The 22,725-nt window shown below is 49.2% G+C and overlaps 1 protein-coding gene and 1 long non-coding RNA gene across 2 annotated transcripts in view; both read right to left on the bottom strand.

Annotated features, from left to right (window-relative positions):
* Positions 1-11,765, bottom strand: part of LOC117518316 — a 29,501-nt gene extending 17,736 nt beyond the window's left edge. Inside the window, exon 1 of the long non-coding RNA XR_004562952.1 lies at positions 11,754-11,765. This is a non-coding gene — a long non-coding RNA (uncharacterized LOC117518316). The remainder of the gene's footprint in view (positions 1-11,753) is intronic.
* LOC117518310 (phospholipase A2 inhibitor and Ly6/PLAUR domain-containing protein-like) lies at positions 4,747-9,054 on the bottom strand. The gene is made up of 5 exons (XM_034179411.1): positions 8,899-9,054; positions 8,235-8,336; positions 6,011-6,184; positions 5,785-5,907; positions 4,747-5,649 (listed from the first exon to the last, which is right to left on the bottom strand). Exons 1-5 carry the CDS (start codon positions 8,945-8,947, stop codon positions 5,411-5,413), a joined length of 687 nt encoding a protein of 228 aa, XP_034035302.1. The 5' UTR covers positions 8,948-9,054; the 3' UTR covers positions 4,747-5,410.
* Positions 11,766-22,725: the final 10,960 nt, after the last annotated feature.

Raw genomic sequence — 22,725 nt, 5'->3', positions numbered from 1 at the left:
GGGGATGTCCTTCGTGGACAGCCACACCTCCTGCCCGGGCTGGTAAGCAGGGGCCGGGGATCACCGGCAGTCCACATGGGTCTTTGCCCTCATCCGGGCCTTCAACAAGGCAGAACGGGCGGAGCGCCACACACGACGGCACTTCTGCAGTTGGGCCTGGACCGAGGGCACACCGACCTCTCCCTCCACCACGGGAAACAATGGGGGCTGATACCCCAAACACACCTCAAATGGGGAGAGGCCGGTGGCAGAGGACACCTGGCTGTTATGTGCATACTCGATCCAGGCCAGATGTTCACTCCAGGCCGTCGGGTGTGCGGACGTTACGCAGCGCAGGGCTTGCTCCAATTCCTGATTGGCCCGTTCTGCCTGTCCATTGGTCTGTGGGTGATACCCGGACGAGAGGCTCACAGTGGCCCCCAGTTCCCGGCAGAAGCTCCTCCAGATGTGTGAGGAGAACTGGGGACCACGATCAGAGACAATGTTGGTGGGTATCCCATGCAGACGGACGATGTGGTGGACCAGGAGGTCTGCTGTCTCCTGGGCTGTTGGGAGCTTCGGGAGGGCCACGAAGTGGGCCGCCTTGGAGAATCGGTCCACTATCGTGAAGATGGTGGTGTTGCCCTGGGACGGCGGGAGGCTCGTGACGAAATCCAGGCCGATATGGGACCAGGGGCGATGAGGCACAGGAAGTGGTTGGAGAAGCCCTTGGGACCTCTTGTGGTCTGCCTTGCCCCTGGCACAGGAGGTGCAGGCCTGGATGTACTCCCGGACGTCGGCCTCCATAGACGCCCACCAGAAGCGCTGCCGGACAACTGCCACAGTCCTTCGCACCCCTGGATGACAGGAGAGCTTGGAACCGTGACAGAAGTCCAAGACTGCAGCTCTGGCCTCTGGTGGGACGTATAGATGATTCTTCGGACCGGTTCCGGGGTCCGGGCTCCGTGCCAGGGCCTCCCGGACGGTCTTCTCCACGTCCCAGGTGAGGGTGGTCATGATAGTGGACTCCAGAATGATGGGCACCGTTGGATCCGACAGCACCGTTTTGACTTCGTCTTCGTGTACCCGGGACAAGGCATCCGATCTCTGGTTCTTGGTCCCGGGGCGATAGGTGATCCGGAAGTCAAAACGTCCGAAGAACAGTGACCAGTGGGCTTGCCTGGGGTTCAGCCGCTTGGCGGTCCTGATATACTCCAGGTTCCGATGGTCAGTGAACACCGTGAACGGCACAGACACTCCCTCCAACAGGTGTCTCCACTCCTCGAGCCTCTTTCACCAGAAGGAGTTCTCGATTGCCGACGTCATAGTTCCGTTCAGCTGGGGTCAACCTGCGAGAAAAGTAGGCACACGGGTGAAGAACCTTATCAGTCTCTCCGCTCTAGGATAGCACGGCTCCTATCCCTGAGTCAGAGGCGTCCACTTCAACCACGACCTGGCGGCTAGGGTCGGGCTGCACCAAAACTGGTGCAGTAGAGAACCGTCGTTTCAACTCCTTGAACGCGGCTTCGCACAGATCCGACCAGGTGAAGGGGACTTTTGGAGAGGTCAGGGCTGTCAGGGGGCTAACTACCTGACTGTAGCCCTTAATGAACCTCCTATAGAAATTAGCGAAGCCGAGGAACTGTTGCAGCTTCCTACGGCTTGTTGGTTGGGGCCAATCTCTCACCGCCGCAACCTTGGCCGGATCAGGGGCGACGGAGTTAGAGGAGATGATAAACCCCAGGAAGGACAAAGGCGTGCGGTGAAACTCGCACTTCTCGCCCTTCACAAACAGTCGGTTCTCTAATAACCGCTGCAGGACCTGACGTACATGCTGGACATGGGTCTCAGGATCCGGAGAAAAGATGAGAATATCGTCCAGATATACGAAGACGAATCGGTGCAGGAAGTCCCGCAAGACGTCGTTAACCAAGGCTTGGAACGTCGCGGGGGCGTTGGTGAGGCCGAACGGCATGACCAGGTACTCAAAGTGACCTAACGGGGTGTTAAATGCCGTCTTCCATTCGTCTCCCTTCCGGATCCGAACCAGGTGATATGCATTTCTAAGATCCAGCTTACTAAAGATTTTGGCTCCATGCAGGGGGGTGAACACGGAATCCAACAATGGCAACGGGTATCGGTTGCGAACCGTAATCTCATTCAGCCCCCTGTAATCAATGCATGGACGGAGTCCGCCATCTTTCTTGCCCACAAAAAAGAAACCTGCCCCCATCGGGGAGGTGGAGCTCCGGATCAGCCGGGCAGCTAATGAGTCCTGGATGTAGGTCTCCATTGATTCGCGCTCAGGTCGTGAGAGGTTGTACAGCCTGCTGGATGAGAACTCAGCGCCTGGAACCAAATCAATGGCACAATCGTACGGACGGTGCCGGGGAAGGGTGAGTGCCAGATCCTTGCTGAAGACGTCAGCAAGATCGTGGTACTCAACCGGCACTGCCGTCAGATTGGGAGGGACTTTGACCTCCTCCTTAGCCTGTAAACCGGGAGGAACCGAGGATCCTAAACACACCCGATGGCAGGTTTCGCTCCACTGAACCACCACCCCAGACGGCCAATCAATCCGGGGATTGTGCTTCAACATCCATGGGAAGCCCAAAATCACGCGGGAGGTAGAAGGAGTTACAAAAAACTCAATCTCCTCCCGATGGTTTCCAGACACCACCAGAGTTACTGGTTGTGTCTTGTGTGTGATTAAAGGGAGGAGGGTGCCATCTAGTGCCCGCACCTGCAATGGCGAAGGAAGCACCACCAGAGGGAGCCCTACCTCCCTTGCCCATCTGCTGTCTAGCAAATTCCCTTTTGACCCCGTGTCCACCAGTGCTGGGGCTTGAAGGGTTAAATCCCCGCTCAGGATTGTAACTGGGAGTCATGTGGCAATCTGTGTGTGTCTCACATGAATGTTTTGACCCCCCCTTAGCCCAGTCTCTGAGGGCGGTTGTTGTTGTGGCTGTTTGGGGCAGTTTTTCTGTGTGTGCTCCTTTGAGCTGCAGAGAAAACACTCCCCGCGGATCAGCCTCCTCATTTTGGCCCTGTGCGTTTCCCTAACAATGTCAGCAGGGGGAGCTGTTGCCCCACAGAGCGCTGCGGCTGTGGAGCGTGGGGAGGGCGGCCCCTTTTTGAACCCGGAAGGGAGAGGGACGGCGCGTATCCGGCCACGTCCTTCGCCTCGCTCCCGACGGCGTTCCTCCAACCGAATGTCTAACCGTATAACGAGATCGATAAGCCCATCTAAATCCCGCGGTTCCTCCTTAGCTACCAGATGCTCCTTCAGGACCAAAGACAGTCCGTTTATGAAGGCGGCGCGGAGCGCAACGTCATTCCAGCTGGACCTCGCAGCCGCGATGCGGAAGTCGACTGCATATTCGGCTGCACACCGGCGCCCCTGTCGCATTGACAGCAGCATTGTTGAAGCGGTCTCTCCTCTGTTAGGGTGATCAAACACTGTTCTGAACTCCCCCACAAACCCAGTGTATGCTGATAACAACCGTGAGTTCTGTTCCCAAAGCGCCGTAGCCCAGGCACGTGCCTTACCCCGAAGCAGAGCAATCACATAAGCTATTTTACTAGCATCTGACGCGTACATGATGGGACGTTGTGCGAAGACGAGTGAACACTGCATGAGAAAGTCCGCACACGTCTCCACACAACCTCCGTACGGCTCAGGAGGACTTATGTATGCTTCAGGGGATGGTGGGAGGGGTTGTTGAACCACCACTGGAACGTTCATATCCTGCACAGGGTCGGCAGGAGGAGGAGCTGCAGCAGCGCCCTGAGCGCTCGCCTCCACCCTGCGGTTCAGGAGGATGTTTTGCTCGGTCATTTGATCCAACCGAGCCGTAAAGGCGGTGAGAATGTGCTGCAGCTCACCAATCACGCCTCCTGCAGATGCCTGCGCTCCCTGCTCTCCCATTGGTCGTTCAACAGATGGATGACGCCCCTCGGAGTCCATGACGCTGGCCGAGATATCCTGTTGTGAAAGTGTAGTGACACGGACCCACAACAGGGGGCGCAAATGAACGGTCAATAGATGAGCCAAAAATTAACAATTTAATGTTGTGAAGGAGCAAAACGAACATACAGACAATCTCAGAATAAGATTACAGTCAATCCACAAAGGTGACGTGTGGGCAGGCTCGAGGATAGAAGACGTCTGTCCTGAGAAGAGCCGTAACCACACGATTTCCGCCGCCACCGAACCTTGTGAATACTGGAGCCGCCAAGTCCCGAATTCCCAGGTGATCACCGTCCCCGACTGTCGGATCTGGTACTGCTGGCGAGAACAAAGACAGTCAAGTGTAGGTGTGTGTACACCCAGTAACAACAATGCTGGGAATGCCACCTCCACCTCTCACTCAGAAAACAGGTACGTGCAGCAGTTGAGAGTACTTATCACAGAATAGCTCTCCACGTCTCTCACACTGATATTTTATTCTGGCAAACGTTTGGTTCAAGATGAAGCAGGAATACACGTCATGTTTAATGTTTCAATTACTGTTTATTGTGACCACACCATACCACCATACCATAACATACCAACTTTATTAATAAAGCACCTTAAGGCAGACAGAGCTGACACAAAGTGCTGTAGATGAAACACATAAGACAAATTAAAATACAATAAAATGAAGAAAAAAATGCAAATAAAATGCAAATTAAAACACTGAGCTAATTTTTATTTTATTAGAATTGAAACATAGAAGACAAGATTAGAGAAAAAACAATAAATTGATAACATTGTCACTCATTAAATCCCAAACATTTGTTTATTTAATACCCAGTCATCCCCAAGACATTTATCCACATTTAAAGTACTTAAAATGATCCAGTCAGGACTGATACGTGATTATGTGACAAAGTTCCACACCCATGAGTATATATGATATTTGTGTGCAATTCTAGACCACATCTCCAGAAGCACATTAGGTCTGAGGTGGAGATGAAGCTAATTTGGTTCGACATCTTCTGTGAGCTTCTGAAAGACCTGGGCCCATTTTCACAAAGCATCCTAAGAGTAGAAGTAGCTCTTAGTGATGTCATTCAAATAAAAATCTTAGAATTTCTCAAATTCTCAGACATTTCTTAGAATTTTCCCTTGGAAGATAAAAGATATTCACAAAGCATCTTCTGCTTTAACAGAGCTCCAAAGGTGCAAAACTGTTAAGAAGAGGGAGGAGAACGACGTCACTAAGAAATAGTTTGAGCCTTAGGATGCTTTGTGAATATGAGCCCTGATGCTTTGTGGATTCTCAGCAAGTCAGATTCAATAATTGAAATCACAGAATAGCCACAAATGTGTAAAGATCGATTAATTAAGCTCAATACAACACAAATACGTATGTGTGTTTAAAACCCCAAAATAACGTACACAAATGACAGATGGAAAAAGATTCAGATTCATGAAAGATGGAAAATCCTAGAAAAAGGAAAAAATTAAGAATCCAAGCAGGAGATGCATCAGGCTCAGTGTGAAACAGGAGTGACCGGAAGTTGTTGTTGCAGAATTACACAAATTGCCCGTGCAGCAGGTGGGTCCACTGGTGATGTTCCCAATGTTTGGCACAAATTGCATCACAGCACTGGCAAAGTTTGAGCACAAGTTTGAAGAGGCACAGCCAGAGATGGTCCCGTTGACTCCAAAACTTGGAAGCGACACTATAAATGATGAAACCAGTTTTAAACACAAATGAACTTAAATACCCTGAAATCACCTGAGTCTTGTAAATATCAAACTGTGATGATGAAGAAAATGAGTGTGTGCTTTGATGTTGTTGCATCATAAAGACTGACCTTTGGTATTGAAACAGCGGTCCTCCACTCCTTCACACTGTATTGTAATGTTGCACTGAGATGTTATTGGATCACAAGTGAAACACTTCAGACTGTTTGCGACATTTGCAGGAGCGATGGGGACTGAAACAGAGAGGAATCAGAATCTGATTGATGTTTCCAGAACACAAACTAACACCAGGATGCAGTCTGACTGTTGATCATCAAACCATCATAACTGATTTACCAGGCAGAGTCTTGTTGTTGCAGTTATCTGTGTTGCAGCACTCAGCTGATATGCGCACAGATGCAACACCAACATGAAGTGAAGCTGTTAGAGGTCCTGCTGACGTACACAGGTTGGAACCAGCACATCCCCTGAAGAACTGTTGGGTGCCAACAGCTGGTGACGTTAAATTTGCTAGAAAATCAAGGAGATATTTGTTAAAGGTGACTGAAAACATTTTGGAGTCAAGTTCAGGTGCTGCACATTGTTTGCTCAGGTGCTGCTGGAGATGGTAGCTCTCCAGTTTTACCTCTTTTTAGCTCCTTTTTCCTTTCCTTTTTTACCTTCTGCTCTTCTCATGAAGACATTGTGTGTTATATCCCGTGGATATTTTTCACTTTTCAACGCTACCAGGAACCAGTTTTTCCCTTATTCAAGAAAGGAACGACTGGCTCTGAGAGCAAAGGGACAGGCACAAATATGACTCCCCATCCCGGCAGAGCTAAGGAGGAGACACAGAGGCTGCAAGGCCAGAACTAAACTAAAGCTTAGGCTAGCAGACAACCGGAGGCGCCACAAACCATCAATTCCCGCAGTGAATATAGGAAATGTGAACTCACTGCCAAACAAGATGGATGAGCTGTCAACACTGAAACACCAGAGGATTTACAGCGAGAGCAGCTTGTTAATCTTTACAGAGATGTGGCTAACCCAGCTTGGACCAGATGCTAACGTGGACCTGCTGGGATTCACTGCTGTGACAGCCAACATAGATGCTGAAGCGTGTGGAAAAAGCAAAAGTGGGGGTCTTATCATGTATGTTAACAGCCGCTGGTGTAACCCAGGACACATCTCTGTAAAGACGGTCCTGTGCTGCAAAGACTGTTACTCCTCACTTTCATCTCATGAAGTAACTGTTGGTTTACTGCAGTGTTTCCGGTGGTACCCAAGGATCCCCCAAAGATACCTGGTTCTAAATACAGCTTGTTATTGACTGAGGTCACTGGTTAGCCTCCAGGTTTCAGACAGTCAGACAGGAATCACCAGGACTTGAAAGACTTGGACCTCCATCTTCAAGGTGAAGGACCCCGAGACATGAACATGAGTGAATGTCTCAACACTTTCACCATAAACAGATACACTGCTGACGGTCGAGTCCAGGAAGTCATTAAAAGCCTGGGCCCGTATCCACGAAGCAGCCTAAGGCTAAAAGTAGATCTTAGTGACATCATTGTAAGAAAAATCTTTGAAAACCTTGACTTCTAAGACATTTCTTAGAATTTTCCCTTGGTAAGATAAAAGTTATTCACAAAGCATCTTAGGCCTTAAGAGAGATCCTAAGGTGCCAAACTGGTAAGAGGAGGGAGGAGGACTTTTACGAAGCCAAAGAGTGTCTTAATAAGACAAAATGGTGGAAAAGACAGAGAGGAAGGAGAGATATTCCCCGTATGTTGTATGACAGTGAGTCAGTAACACACTACCGGCTTGATGGAGCAGGGATGTTTGTGGTTCACCTCATCAGGAATGAACTTACGTTTCCTACCCAGCGTAGTAACGCAATAACACCTGAGATGAAGGTCATCACAGAGATATCTGGCTACGGGAAAAATGTCAATTGCATGTAAATTCTATAACATTCATACAATTATTAAGCTCAAAGTAAGTGATGTCAGCAGTCAGAGTGTCAATGGGAGCCTACAGCACACACCTGTTTGAGAAGAATGTGGCTTGTGTGCTGCAATCTCTGCTCTCGCTTTGGATTGCAGCACGTACCAGCGCTTCTCACAGCATGGAGATTAAACAACAGTAAACTAATCAATATAATAATCGACATGTGAATGAGGTTCCTTCAAACATTTTGAAGCTGTGTAACAATTCATTTATTTTTTGCTGAGTTTTATAATCATGACATTAAATTATTTTCACGATGACACATTTCTTAATAGAGTTCAGGTTATATGATCGGTTGATTTTACTGTACATTCATAACAAGGAGCACAGACAACCAATCACAGCTCTTACAAGACTGTTGTCACCCATATCAACGGGGTCAACTCGCCTCCTCACAAAGATGAAGGTTTCTGTCCACTCTTTGGTCAGAGTTTGCATCATGAATACAGCCCCTGGATCTTAGTCTTGATCCTGGACCATCACAAACTGAGTCACTCTGATGTTTTCACATCGGAGCCTGAAGCTTAAATTTCCCTGATAAGAACAAAGAGACGACAGCGTGTGTCACAGCTACCTGATACAGACGCCGTTCCACACATCTGCTCTCCATTAGCACAGTTGAGAAGGACTGGGTTAGTACATGAACCAGAGCACGTGGAACACTGAAGTGCTCCAGCTGTGAGAGAAAAAAGAAATCAGTCAGTGAAGTAAAATATGATCTTCAGAGTAACAGCAGCATGAAACAAATTCAACAATTTGGACATTCTTTAAACAAGTAGGAATTTATCAAACTATAAATAGAGAAAAAAATCATGTTTAGTGTATAAAATGTGTCAGGTGAAGTCTGAATTTCTGATGACAGCTTTAATTTTGTTGATCTTGTAATTACACAGTCTGGGTTTAAACTGTTCTGGCTGAAACTCTTCAAAAAAAAGTTTTAAATTACTTCAAAGCAAATTTTCAACAATTTCAATAATTCTGGTCTAAACGGGATTTACAGATGGTGTTTTTTGAGAAAATGTTACCAGAAACATTTAGAATTTCAGGCAGAATCACATATCACCCTCAATGAAATTGTTACGATAAAAAAAAGACGAAAGGCTAGAAATTTGTCTTGTAGAAATGCAAAATGTTCCAAAATACATAATTCTGTTCTACAAATACTTCAAAACATCAAAAATTAACCAAAATCATGCAACAGATTTTAAATGTGGCATGTTAAGAGTGTGCGGTGTTACCGCTGCTGTAGATGGTCCAGAGGAGTGACAGAGTCAGAAGCAGCTTCATGATGAGGAGTTGGTGATCAGATTCACGCCCGGGGATGAAGTCGATGGTTCTCTGTCTGATCTGATGTGTTATTCACTGCAGCAGCTGTGAAAAGACTGTATGAAATGTCACCCAGAAACCAGAAATATCTTTGTTGCTCACATGATGATGATGATGATCAACCAGTTTTGCTGCATTTCAGGACATCGACAAGTTGAACATATCATCAAGGAAAATACTGCAAAAGGAGGGGGGCTGAACGGAGAACTGGATCAAAGAATGAAAATCATTAATTAAGGAGTTGGACAACAACGACTCATCTGGACCATAAATTAAAAAGGTCAAATCTAAGCACTGAAATGCCAAAGTAACTTTAATTTAAATAAACAACTATAGAACTCTGAGTTGAAAACATGGGGTGAACACAGTGAAGTACACTGACAGTGTTTAGTTCCTCATTCTTTGGCTCCAAACTCGTTCCTCAGACTCTGTCATGCAAACATCTGTTGAACACAGCCTTCACCATAATTAACTTCTATATAGTTAATGCTTGGAAATTGCCCTTGTCTTTACTGTTATATTTCTTATTACCTCTGTCAATGAAATTTTAAGTTTTCACCCCTGTTTGTTTGTTTGATTGTTTGTTTGTTTCTGAACAGCCTGGAACCCATGACACAACAATGACACCTTGACAAAACGAGGCAGAGGAAACATGACCTGGCCCGGAGGAAGCCTGGGGCCCATGTCTGGAGCCAGGCCTGGATGGAGACCCTGTCAGCGAGCACCTGGTGGCTGGGCCTGCTACGAAGCCCAGTTGGGCACAGCCCAAAAAGACATGCAGACCTTTCATCTCCACCATGTGGGCTCACCACCCACAGGGTGGACCGCTGATATCAGGTGCACTGTTCCATGGGTGGCAGTGAAAGTTGAGGGCCTCAACAGACTGGACTCAGCTGCCAGGGGCTGGATCTGGGGGTGTGGAACGTCACCTCACTGTGGGGGAAGGAGCCGGAGCTTGTGCCGGAGGTGAATCATTGCCAGTTAGATCTGGTGGGCTTCGCCTCCACGCACAGCCTTGGCTCGGAATCACTCTCCTTGATAGGGTTTAGACCATATTCTTCTCTGGGGTTGCCCAGAGTGTGAGGCGCCGGGCGTGTGTGGGGATAGTCACGAGTCTCCGGCAGAGTTCCGCTACATTAGAGTTTACCCTGGTAGATGAGAGGGTCGCCTACCTGCGCCTTTAAGTGGCGGGACTCTGACTGTTGTTAGTGCGTATGCACCGAGCAGCAGTTTGGAGTATTATCTCTTCTTGGAGTCCCTGAATGGAGTCCTGTATGGGGCTCTGGTGGGGGACTCAATTGTTCTGCTGGGGGACTTCAACGCACACGTGGGCAAGTGCTGACAGATGGAGAACTGGCCCCCAATGACCAGTGCTCCAGGATCTGTGGGAAGATTGGACACTATATTTTGTGGGCTGCCTGCTCTGTTTGCTGCTGCTGCTGCTTTCTATCCTCTCTGCACAGGTGGCGCGCCTCAAGCTGATCGACACGCCTGTTCCACATTCCATCAGCTCCTGTATATCAAACCTGTCTCTTCATTCCATCCTCACCAGTAACTCAGCTAATCCTCACGGACGTTTTGGTGTTTCCACACACCTTTTGTCTGAGCCCAGCTCAGAGCTGACACCCTCCTTGTTGCTGCCGCTCCAAGACCAGCTTTTTCCTGCGGCCTGTGCGCGGAGCTCTCACTCTCAGCATTCTACCAGCTAAGTGTTTGTGGTTTTGCCCACACGAGCCGCTTCACACTGAGCTCTGCGTGGAATATTGTACAAACTGAACTGTGAACTTTTTCTAATAACAAACATTAAGAAGAAACTGAACTGAATCCTTCTGTCTAATTATCTGCATATTGGGACCAGCTGTGATAGTCTGCCACTGTTTGACTGTGAGAATCACTTCTGGAAGTTACCGACTCAGCACTCACCCATCTGTCTCTCTTCTCCAGCCTTGTCGACAGCTTGCAGGTGGCCACCTGGCTCCGGATCCACCCACCAGGACAGAAGTACTCTGGGCTGCGGTTCTCCTGTTTCCACCGCTGTGCGGGCCGGTCTCCACTCGGATAGGCAGATTAAAATACTCTGAACACTCTGGACATTTTCTTGCTATAATAAATCCGTGTTTAACACATTCCTCTCTGCTCCCTGCTTCTGAGTTCGTTGTCCGTTCTCACCCAAACCATAACAGGAGTTTCTGGCCATGCCATGGACCCAGCGGGGGCTGACCGGTTGCAGCAGGCGTTACAGATCTAGGGCGAGTATCTTGGAAAACTCCAGCAAGCCGTGGACTCTATAGCGGGTCACGTAAACACATCAAACACTCTGACACGCGCCTCTCAGACCTCTCCTCCCAGCTGTCACAGCTCTCACTCAGACACACACTGACACTGACTCCTGCCATGACACCGCCTCCTGCCGCTATAGCTCAGGTTATCACCACCTCGTGCTCCGGCACTGCCTCCGCGGCACCCCTTGAAACATTCATTTGTCACCCAGAACCGTTCGAGGGAAGTGTTGATACATGTGCTGCATTTTTGATGCAATGTTCTCTCGTTTTTGATCAGTGTCCGTCACAATACACCTCCGATAAGAGCCGAGTCGCGTACATCATCAATTTACTCTGGGGAGAGGCGCGCGCCTGGGCGACCGCACTCTGGAGCAACGACTCCCCGCTTCTTAATTCTTTTGCAGCTTTTTCCAGGGAATTTCATTTAGTTTTTGACCATCCTGCGCGGAGGGATTCCATGTCCCAACGGCTATTAAATTTAAAACAGGGGTCGTGCAGCGCTGCTGAATACACGGTGGATTTCCGTGTGTTGGCAGTGGAGGCAGAGTGGAACAGCGTGGCACTTCAGAGTGTGTTTATCAACGGTCTAAATGACGCATTAAAAGATGAACTGGCGGTCCGGGACGAACCGAGGGATCTGGACTTGCTTATTTTGCTAATCATTAGGCTGGATAATCACATGAAGGAGTGGCGCTGGGAGAAAGGCCGTCGGGCTGACCGGGACTTTTCCGCTCACCCCTCCCCTCGGCACACACCAGGTCCGCCTCTTCCAAGCTCCATCAAGCCCTCCTCAGACACGCCAGCTCCCCCTGCTGGCGAACATATGCAGCTCGGCAAGGCCAAATTGCTCCCAGAAGAACGCAGACGGAGACTGGCATCTGGGAATGTCTATATTGTAGTGCTAAGGGGCACAGCCTTAGCACCTGCCCTATTCGGCCAAAAGACAATGCTCATCCGTAGGGTCTGGGTTACAGGTGAGCCAAGCCAAATTCACGGGTGTGGGTTCTAATCGCACCAAAATCCCGGTCACGCTTTATTTTAACAATGAAACGCTCTCCGTTCTAGCGCTAATCGATACTGGAGCTGAGGGCGATTTTATTGATACCACTTTGGTGTCTGAATCCAAGATACCACTAGAGGCACTATCTTCCCCACTGTCTGTGCATGCTCTGGATGGCACACCCCTTCCTACTGTCACTCACCGCACCGTTCCAGTTATGTTAGTGGTGTCAGGGAATCATCGTGAGTCCATCCAGTTCTATGTGATTCCGTCCTCTTCCCACCTGGTTCTAGGCCACCCGTGGGTTTTTAGACACAATCCTGGAATCAATTGGCAGACCGGGGCTATAACTTGATGGAGCGAATCCTGTCTCCAGGGGTGCCTTAGTTCCTTGGTTCCTCCCTGTGTGAAAGCCAAGGAGGAGGTCCCCACACCTCCTGACTTGTCTTTAGTACCCTCAGAGTATCACGACTTTCGTGAGGTCTTCAGCAAGGATCGTGCACTCTCACTACCTCCTCACTGTCCATACGATTGCACCATTGACTTGCTTCCTGGCACTCCTCTCCCATCTGGGAGATTGTACAATCTCTCCCACCTGGAACGCAAGTCAATGGAGACCTATATCCGGGACTCCCTGGCTGCAGAATTGATACAGCCCTCTTAGTCCCCCGTGGGGGCAGGCTTCTTTTTTGTTGGAAAGAAGGACGGTACCCTTTGCCCCTGCATCAATTTTCGGGGACTAAACGCTATTACGGTCCCCAATAGGTACCCTTTACCCCTTCTCAATTCTGCGTTTAGTTCTTTGCATGGGGCGACCATATTCACCAAAATCACCTGGTGCGTGTTCGGGAGGGGGATGAGTGGAAAACTGCCTTCAACACCCCATTGGAACATTTTGAATATCTCGTTATGCCCTTCGGTCTCACCAACGCACCAGCCACATTCCAGGCGCTGGTTAATGACGTTCTGCGGGATTTTTTGAATCGGTTCATTTTTGTCTATCTAGACGACATTTTGATCTTCTCCCCGATCCACAAACTCACATCAAACAGGTGCGTCTTGTTCTCCAATGACTGCTGGAGAATAGGTTGTTCATCAAGACCGAAAAATGCGGATTTAATCTTGACGCCGTGTCTTCTCTGGGGTTCATCATTTCCCACAATCAGGTCAGACCAGACCCTGCTAAGGTCAAAGCCACCGTCGACTGGCCAGTACCATCAACAGTTAAACAATTACAGCAGTTTTTGGGCTTCGCAAACTTCTTCAGACGTTTCATACGCGGGTTCAGTCAGATTGCCGCTCCTCTGTCTACACTTACCTCTTCAAAAACTGTGTTTCAGTGGACTCCCCAGGCTGACTCCGCCTTCTCCATTCTGAAAGAACGATTCGCCACAGCACCAATACTTATCCAGCCTGACCCGGACCATCAACTCATAGTCGAGGTCGACGCTTCTGACACTGGTCTTGGAGCAGTACTATCTCAGAGGTCTGAGGGGGACAATAGGGTACACCCGTGTGTTTACTTCTCACGACACCTTACCCCCGCTGAAAAGAACTATGACACGGGTAACCGGGAACTCCTAGCTGTTAAAGAAGCCCTAGCCGATTGGAGACACTGGCTGGAGGGGGCCGCAGTTCCATTCATTGTTTGCACTGACCATCGCAATCTGGAGTACAAGCCCTCACCCGGATCCTGGGGGGGGGGGGCCCGCACGGTCGGCTTTTTGTTCAACCTGAGGTTCATTCCCAGGTACTTCAGTTCTGTCACTCGTCCAAACTGTCATGCCATCCCAGGGTCACCCGTGCTCTAGACCTACTACGTCATCGTTTCTGGTGGCCCACGGTACAGGCTAAAGTGAGGGAGTACATCCTAGCCTGCTCTGACTGTGCCCGCGGCAAGTCCTCACACCAACCGCCTGTTTGACTCCTGCAGCCTCTCCCGATTCCAGGCTGCCCGTGGTCACACCTCAGCATGGACTTCGTCTCAGGACTTCCTCAATCCCAGGGTAACACAGTTGTCCTCACAATTGTGGATTGGTTCTCCAAGGCAGCCAACTTTGTGCCCCTGCCAAAGTTACCAACCACCCAGGAGACCGCCGACCTTCTAGTCCTCCACGTCGTCTAGCTGCATGGCATACCCCAGGACATTGTATCTGACCGGGGACCCCAGTTCACGTCGCAAGCATGGTGGAGCTTTTGTACTGCTCTTGGGGCCTCAGTCAGCCTGTGGTCCAGGTTTCATCCACAAACCAACGGGCATGCAGAGCGGACTAACCAGGACATTGAGACCACCGTACAATATGTCTCTGCCGCATACCTGTCGGACTGGAGCCAACGCTTACCTTGGGTGGAGTATGCGCATAATTCCCAGGTTTCTTCAGCTACAGGACTCTCGCCCTTCGAGGCCTCCCTGGGTTATCAGCCGCCTCTCTTCCCTTCTCAGGAGGCCGAGGTCTCAGTTCCATCTGTGCAGCTCCACGTCAGGAGATCCCGGCGGGTGTGGAAGAATGCCCGCTCTGCCCTGCTGAAGACCCGTACCCGGACGCAGGGCCATGCTGACCGGCATCGGACCGCCGCCCCGCCTATCGACCTGGGCAGGTGGTGTGGGTTTCATCTCAGATCATTCCCCTCCAGGTGGACTCTCCAAAGATGGCTCCCCGTTATATCGGGCCTTTCATCGTCGACCGGGTGGTTAATCCGGTGGCTGTCCGGCTCCGTCTTCCCCGCTTGCTGCAGACCCACCCGGTCTTTCACGTCTCCAGACTTAAGCTGGTTTGTGTGAGTCCACTGTGTCCTCCTGCTCCTGCGCCACCCCCTGCCTGGATGGTGGACGGTCATCCAGCCTGGACCGTCCGTAAGATCCTGGACGTTTGTCGTCGGGGCGGGCTTCCAATATTTGGTGGACTGGGAGGGCTATGGACCTGAGGAATGCTCCTGGGTCAAGCGGGGGCTCATCTTGGACCCCTCCCTCATCCGGGACTTCTATTGAGAGCACTCTAATTGTCCTGGTAGGTCACCTGGGGCTCCCATTGAGGGGGGTACTGTTGTGGGCTGCCTGCTCTGTTTGCTGCTGCTGCTGCTTTCTCTCCTCTCTGCACAGGTGGCACGCCTCAAGCTGATCGACACACCTGTTCCACATTCCATCAGCTCCTGTATATCAACCCCGTCTCTTCATTCCATCCTCGCCAGAAACTCAGCTAATCCTCACGGTAAGTGTGGCCTCGCTATTTTTCCAGAAATAAAATATTTTCTGACTTTTTGGTGATTCCACACACCTTTTGTCTGAGCCCAGTTCAGAGCTGACACCCTCCTTGTTGCTGCCGCTCCAAGACCAGCTTTTTCCTGCGGCCTGTGCGCGGAGCTCTCACTCTCAGGATTCTACCAGCTAAGTGTTTGTCGTTTTTTCCACACGAGCTGCTTCACACTGAGCTCTGCGTGGAATATTGTACAAACTGTACTGTGAACTTTTTCTAATAACAAACATTAAGAAGAAACTGAACTGAATCCTTCTGTCTAATTACCTCCATATTGGGACCAGCTGTGATAGTCTGCCACTGTTTGACTGTGAGAATCACTTCTGGAAGTTACCGACTCAGCACTCACCCATCTGTCTCTCCTCTCCAGCCTCGTCGAGAGCTTGCAGGAGGCCACCTGGCTCCGGATCCACCCACCAGGACAGAAGTACTCTGGGCTGCAGTTCTCCTCTTTCCACCGCCGTGCGGGCCGGTCTCCACTCGGATAGGCAGCTTAAAATACTCAGAACACTCTGGACATTTTCTTGCTGTAATAAATCCGTGTTTAACACATTCCTCTCTGCTCCCTGCTTCTGGGTTCGTTGTCCGTTCTCACCCAAACCATAACACTATATGAAGGACTGTCCAAAGAGACGCAGGCCTATTCATGTTCCTTCAGAGGTGTATGACAGGACACTGTCGAACTGTGCTGAAATTATGATCTGTAATTACTTTTGATTTGTGTTTCCTGGATTCCTGTGGAGTAAATTTAAAATTAATTATTGTATTTTTCTTGAGCATCAGTCATGTTTTTAACTAGTTTGGGATTAATCACACATTTGTGTGGCATCAGATCAGTGCTTTTCCCAGGCCAAAGTAACCACCTCTTTTTGCAGGATCCCAAGGTGTTCCCAGGCCAGTGTGGAGAAAAATCTCTCCACCTTGTCCTGGGTCTTTCTCGGTGTCTCCTCCCAGATGTACATGCCTGGAACACCTCCCAAGGGAGGCGCCCAGGGACTCTACACCAAGCACCTCACAGATGCCTGAACATCTCACCTTATCTCTAAGGGAGACACCAGCAACCCTCCTGAGGAAGCACATTTCAGCCACTTGTACCACACAATCAAGTTCTTTCGGTCATGATTCAACCCTCATAACCATAGCTGAGAGTAGGAACAAAGATTGACCAGTCGATCAAGAGCATCACCTTTTGGCTCAGCTCCCTTTTCATCACAACAGTATGGTAGAGCGAATGCAACACCGCCCCTGCTGTGTAGATTCTCCAGCCAATCTCATGCTCCATTGTCCCCTCACTCGTAAACAAGACCCCAAGGTACTTGGAACTCCTTCACTTTGGGAAAGACCTCGTTCTCTACTTGGGGTAGGCAATCCATTGGTTTCCTGCTGAGAACCATAGCCTCAGATTTAGAGGTGCTGATCCTCATCCCAGCCGCTTCACACTCAGCTGTGAACCGATCCAGTGAGCGTTGGAAGTCACAGGCCGATGAAGCCAACAGGATGACATCATCTGCAAAAAGCAGTAATACGACCCTGAGCCCACCAAACTGGAAACCCTCCTCCCCTCGACTACACTTCGATATCCTGTCCATGAATATCACAAACAGGACTGGTGACAAGGTGCAGCCCTGGTGGAGGCCAACCTCCCCCAGAAACAAGTCCAACTTACCACCAAAAACCTGAACATAGCTCTTGCTTTGTGAGTACAGAGATTGGATGACCTGAGAAGTGACCCCCCTCACTCCATACTTATGCAGCACCTCCCACAGTATCTCCTGGGGTACCTGATCATACGCCTTCTCCAATTCCACAAATCCCATGTAGACTGGGTGGGCATACTTCCAGACCCCTCCAGGATCCTTGTGAGAGTGAAGAGCTGGTTGGTTGTTCCAGAGGAACAACCATCCAGAGGAACACACATTGTTCCTCTTCAATCAGAGGTTTGACTGTTGGCCGAAACCTCCTTTCCAGCACCCTGGAGTAGGCTACCAGGGAGGCTGAGTAGTGTGATGCTCCTATAGTTGGCACACATTCTCTGGTCCCTCTTTTTAAATATGGGGACCACCACCCCAGTTTACCACTCCTTAGTCATTGTCCCAGACCTCCAGTCAATGTTGAAGAGATGTCTCATCCAAGACAGCCCCGCCACACCCAGAGCCGTCAGCATTCCTGGATGGAGCTCATGAACCCCTGGGGCCTTGCAACAGTGAAGTTGTTTGACAACCTCAGTAACCTCCTCCAGAGAAATTGACAATGATACCTTATCAGCTTCCAGCTCTGCCCCTACTGTAGAAGCTGCTCCAGTCTGATGCAGGAGTTCCTCAACAAAGCATTCCTCCCGGCGCTCAATCACCTCCTCAGTTGAGGTCAACAGAGTCCCATCCTTACTGTTGCCAGCTTGGATGGTTCCACGTTTTCCTCTCTTGAGGTGCCTCACAGTCCACCAGAAACACCATGGTGCCAACTCAAAGTCTGTCTCCATGGTTACGCTGAACTCCTCCCATACCTACTGCTTTGCCTTCCTCCCAAGACAACATATCCCAAAAGGACTCCTTCTTCAGTTGGATGGCTTCCCTGACCACCGGTGTCCACGATGATGTTTGAGGGTTGCAGCCCATTGAAGCACCTAAGACCTTCAGGCCACATTTGATACCATCAATTCTCAGCACTGAAAATCCAAATTAACTTTAATTTAAGAAACAAATGTAGAACTCTGAGTTGAAAACGGGGTGTGAACACAGAGGCGGATGGTGAAAAAAATCTTGGTGTGTGCCAACAGAGTTCCATGCCTCATCCAGTACAGGCATTCAAATGAACAGTCAGAAAATTACTACAAATTCACAATAACCATTTCATGTCCTTCTCAAAATCAGCAGATTCACAGATAAAGTTAACCATTTACAGCTATATTAGGCCTCATTTACACGAGGTCTGTTAGAAAAGTATCGAACCTTTTTATTTTTTTCAAAAACCATATGGATTTGAATCACGTGTGATTGCATTCGTGCGCATGCGTGAGTTTTTTCACGCCTGTTGGTTCCGTCATTCGCCTGTGAGCAGGCTTTGAGTGAGCACTGGTCCACCCCTCTCATCGTTAAGGAAATGGCAGAATGATTTGGAGCTTTGCTGCACCAATTTTTTCCTGAAACTGTGAGAGACCTCCAGGTGGACACCATTCGGAAAATTAATATGGCTTTCAGGGACGATTTTATGGGGATTACACAGATTAAGGAGTGCTCCAGCCGGTTTAAAGACCGCCCACAGTGTCTGAGAGCGTGGCGTGCTCCGAGCGCCGATCGACAGGCTGACACCCCACTGAAACAACCAGATAATTTCCAACGTGAAGGCTTTGTTGATCCGGGACGTCGTCTGACTTTCACAAAAAGGCAGAAGGCGTGGACATCAGCACTTTTTCGGCACATTCCAGAAGCGGATAAATGCGCCACCGTGCCGCTCATGGCGCGGGACAAAACCACCTCCGTGTTGGTCTCTTAGGATGGCTTTCAGGTGGCTTTCAGACGGCTTCCGGTTGCTTTTCAGTCGTGTGAATATCTGAGAAATTGAGCATTTGCTGGACATGCCCCAACATGTTCTGTGAGGCTTCATCACGGCGTTGCTTTGCGCCATGCGGCTCCGCCGCGACGCGCGGGATTCCTCCGCTCCTCTTTCCATGACAAAAGCTCCTGTAACAGTGGAATATGCCGTTCATTTCTAAACTGGACACTGTCTTGATCCGGTACGTTGTCTGACTAGCACAGGAATTGCGGAAGACGTGGACATCAGCACTTTTTCGGCACATTGAGACAGACATGCGGAGGAATCCCCGGCTGCCTACCGACGCACCAATCCGTCCACACGTCTTTCATTACAAAATCTCCTTTAACAGTGGAATGTCCGGATAAGCTGCTGATCCCGAGCTCTTCTGAAACTTCTCTGTTCTTTCACGATGTCCTGGGTCAACAGAGGCTTAAATTTGGAGGTTTGCGCACGAGGGTTCAAGGTTGGCTGATGTAATTGCACGTGATTCAAATCCATATAGTTTTTGAAAAAAATAAAAAGGTATGTTATTTTTCTCACAGACCTCGTACATACGGCAATGTTCACACCACCTTCAGAAAAAGAGACGGAGTGAAAGAGGTGGTGTGTGAGTGAGAGAGGAAGAGAGAGAGAGAGAGCGAGAGAGAGGGAGAATGATTGTGTGTGTGTGTGTAAGACTGTGTTTGTGTGTGTGTGTGTGTGTGTGTGTGTGTGTGTGTGTGTGTGTGTGTGTGTGTGTGTGTGTGTGAGAGAGAGAGAGAGAGAGAGAGAGAGAGTGTGTGTGTGTGTGTGTGTGTGTGTGAGAGAAAGAGAGTGTGTGTGTGTGTGTGTAAGAGAGACAGTGTGTGTGTGTGTGTGTGTGAGAGAGAGCAAAAGAGAGAGTGTGTGAGAGAGTGAGTGTGTGTGTGTGTGTGTGTGTGTGTGAGAAAGAGAGAGACAGACACACACCTGTCTACATATAAGGTCCCACAGTTGACAGTCAGAGCACAAACCAAGCATGAAGACAGAAGAACTAAAAATGAAAACTTGCTCTGTGAGTTTGTTTGACAGTAAAACATCTTTGTCTTTTTACTGTTTGTCTTCATGTGTGTTCTGTCAGTGGACGAGCCGGTTTGGACACCTGTGGCATCCTGCACATCTGAATGTCATCACCTCATCCTGAAAATGTGCACTGGAACTGAGGGTGGACGCACACAGACACTAGGTTGTGCTAGAGACAAAGCAGACAGGTTTTAGAATCTCAAAGACTCAGTAGGAATTAACCAACAGAGAAAGCAGTTGGCATGGAGGAGCATCAGCACCACACGGAAAATGGAATAATTTGGCAAAGCTTTAGAGGAAATCCTGGGTTTAAGGATGGTAGCTGATGAGGTGAGGGAGAGAGAGACATACAGAGACAGAGAGAGACAGACAGAGAGTGAGAGACATACAGAGACAGACAGAGAGCGAGAGACATACAGAGACAGAGAGACAGACAGACAGAGTGAGAGACATACAGAGACAGAGAGAGACAGACAGAGAGCGAGAGACATACAGAGACAGAGAGAGAGTGAGAGACATACAGAGACAGAGAGAGACAGACAGAGCGAGAGACATACAGAGACAGACAGAGTGGGAGACATACAGGAACAGACAGAGACAGACAGAGAGTGAGAGACATACAGAAAGAGAGAGACATACAGAGAGAGACAGACAGAGAGCAAGAGACATACAGAGACAGACAGACAGAGAGTGAGAGACATACAGAGAGAGAGCGAGAGACAGACAGACAGAGAGTGAGAGACAGACAGAGCGAGAGACATACAGAGACAGACAGAGAGTGAGAGACATACAGAGACAGACAGACAGAGCGAGAGACATACAGAGAGAGACAGACAGACAGCGAGAGACATACAGAGACAGACAGAGAGTGGCAGACATACAGAGATAGAGACAGAGAGTGAGAGACATACAGAGACAGAGAGAGAGTGAGAGACATACAGAAAGAGAGAGACATACAGAGAGAGACAGACAGACAGAGAGCGAGAGACATACAGAGACAGACAGAGACAGACAGAGAGTGAGAGACATACAGAAAGAGAGAGACAGACAGAGACAGACAGTGAGAGACATACAGAGACAGACAGAGCGAGAGACATACAGAGACAGACAGAGAGTGGGAGACATACAGAGACAGACAGACAGAGAGTGAGAGACATACAGAAAGAGAGAGACATACAGAGAGTGAGAGACATACAGAGAGAGAGAGACAGACAGAAAGAGAGACAGACAGACATAAAGAGAGACATACAGAGACAAAGAGAGACAGACAAAGAGTGAGAGACAGACAGAGAGCGAGACAGACACAGAGAGAGAGAGACATACAGAGAGAGACAGACAGACAGAAAGAGAGACATACAGAGACAGAGAGAGACAGACAGAGAGTGAGAGAGTGACAGAAAGAGAGAGACAGACAGACAGACAGAAAGAGAGACATACAGACAGAGACAGACAGAGAGAGAGACAGAGAGACAGACACAGAGAGAGAGACATACAGAGAGAGACAGACAGACAGAAAGAGAGACATACAGAGACAGACAGACAGAGAGTGAGAGACAGAGAGAGAGAGAGTGACAGAAAGAGAGAGACAGACAGACAGACAGAAAGAGAGACAGACAGAAAGAGAGACATACAGAGACAGAAAGAGACAGACAGACAGAGAGTGAGAGACAGACAGAGACAGAGAGAATTTGAATTTAAAACATAGCTTTATTCACAATTAAGTGATGATGATCTGAAAAACCAACTGGCTAAATGAAGCTCCTACGTAATCTGTTCCAGAATGAGTGTGACATATAAATCCGGTCAAGCCTGGCTGCAGACACCACCCCATGAAACCTGAAGCCATGTGTACTGTCTGTCCTGTGGATGTTTGACCCTGCAAGTGTCCATCAAATCCACCTCACATAAAAAAAAAACAAAAACAAAAGGAAACTGACTGCAAATGTGGCTCCTCACCAACCCGATCCAGTGACACATCCACAGTGCAATTAATGTTACCCGCCAACAGCAAATAGTCACCAGGATCCTGCTGCACTAAAATGTCCCTCACCTGTTTGAATAACCCCACCTGCTCCGAGCCCTCATTGTTTGCGTAAATATTCATAAACACCATGGTCAACCCCTTGACCTGAGCCCTGACCAACACAACTCGACCCTGCACAATCTCAGTGGTGGATATAACAGTGATGGTAAGTAAAGGAGGAAACAAAACCGCCACTCCAGCACTGATGTTGGAGCCATGACTTTGATAAAACTGTCCCCTCCACCACCGAGCCCAGTCCACTTCATTATTTGCATCAGAGTGAGTCTCCTGCAGGAACAACACCTGTAACCCCTTTTCCTCAAAGAGCTCAGAGACCAAAGCCCTCCTCTGGCTGTTCCTGCCACCGCTCATGTTCAAAGAGCCCACCTTCAGATGCTGCATGTGGACTGAGTGGAGAGAGAACAGAGAGAAAGACAGACAGAGAAGACAGAACACCCGGTGAGACACACTCAGACTCTATGTGGTGGATTTACGACCCCTGAGACCTCGTCCCCACTTGGACAGAGATTCCTTCCCCAAAGCATTGATGTGTTTCCTGACTCTGTACCACTTCTTCTCATCCAGCAGGTCCAAGCCAACAAGGT

The sequence above is a fragment of the Thalassophryne amazonica genome, chromosome 10 (genome assembly GCF_902500255.1).
Source record: "Thalassophryne amazonica chromosome 10, fThaAma1.1, whole genome shotgun sequence".
NCBI classification, from domain to species: Eukaryota; Metazoa; Chordata; class Actinopteri; order Batrachoidiformes; family Batrachoididae; genus Thalassophryne; species Thalassophryne amazonica.
The sequence above is the reverse complement of the archived record's forward strand: the minus strand, read 5'-3'. Positions and strand labels throughout refer to the sequence as shown.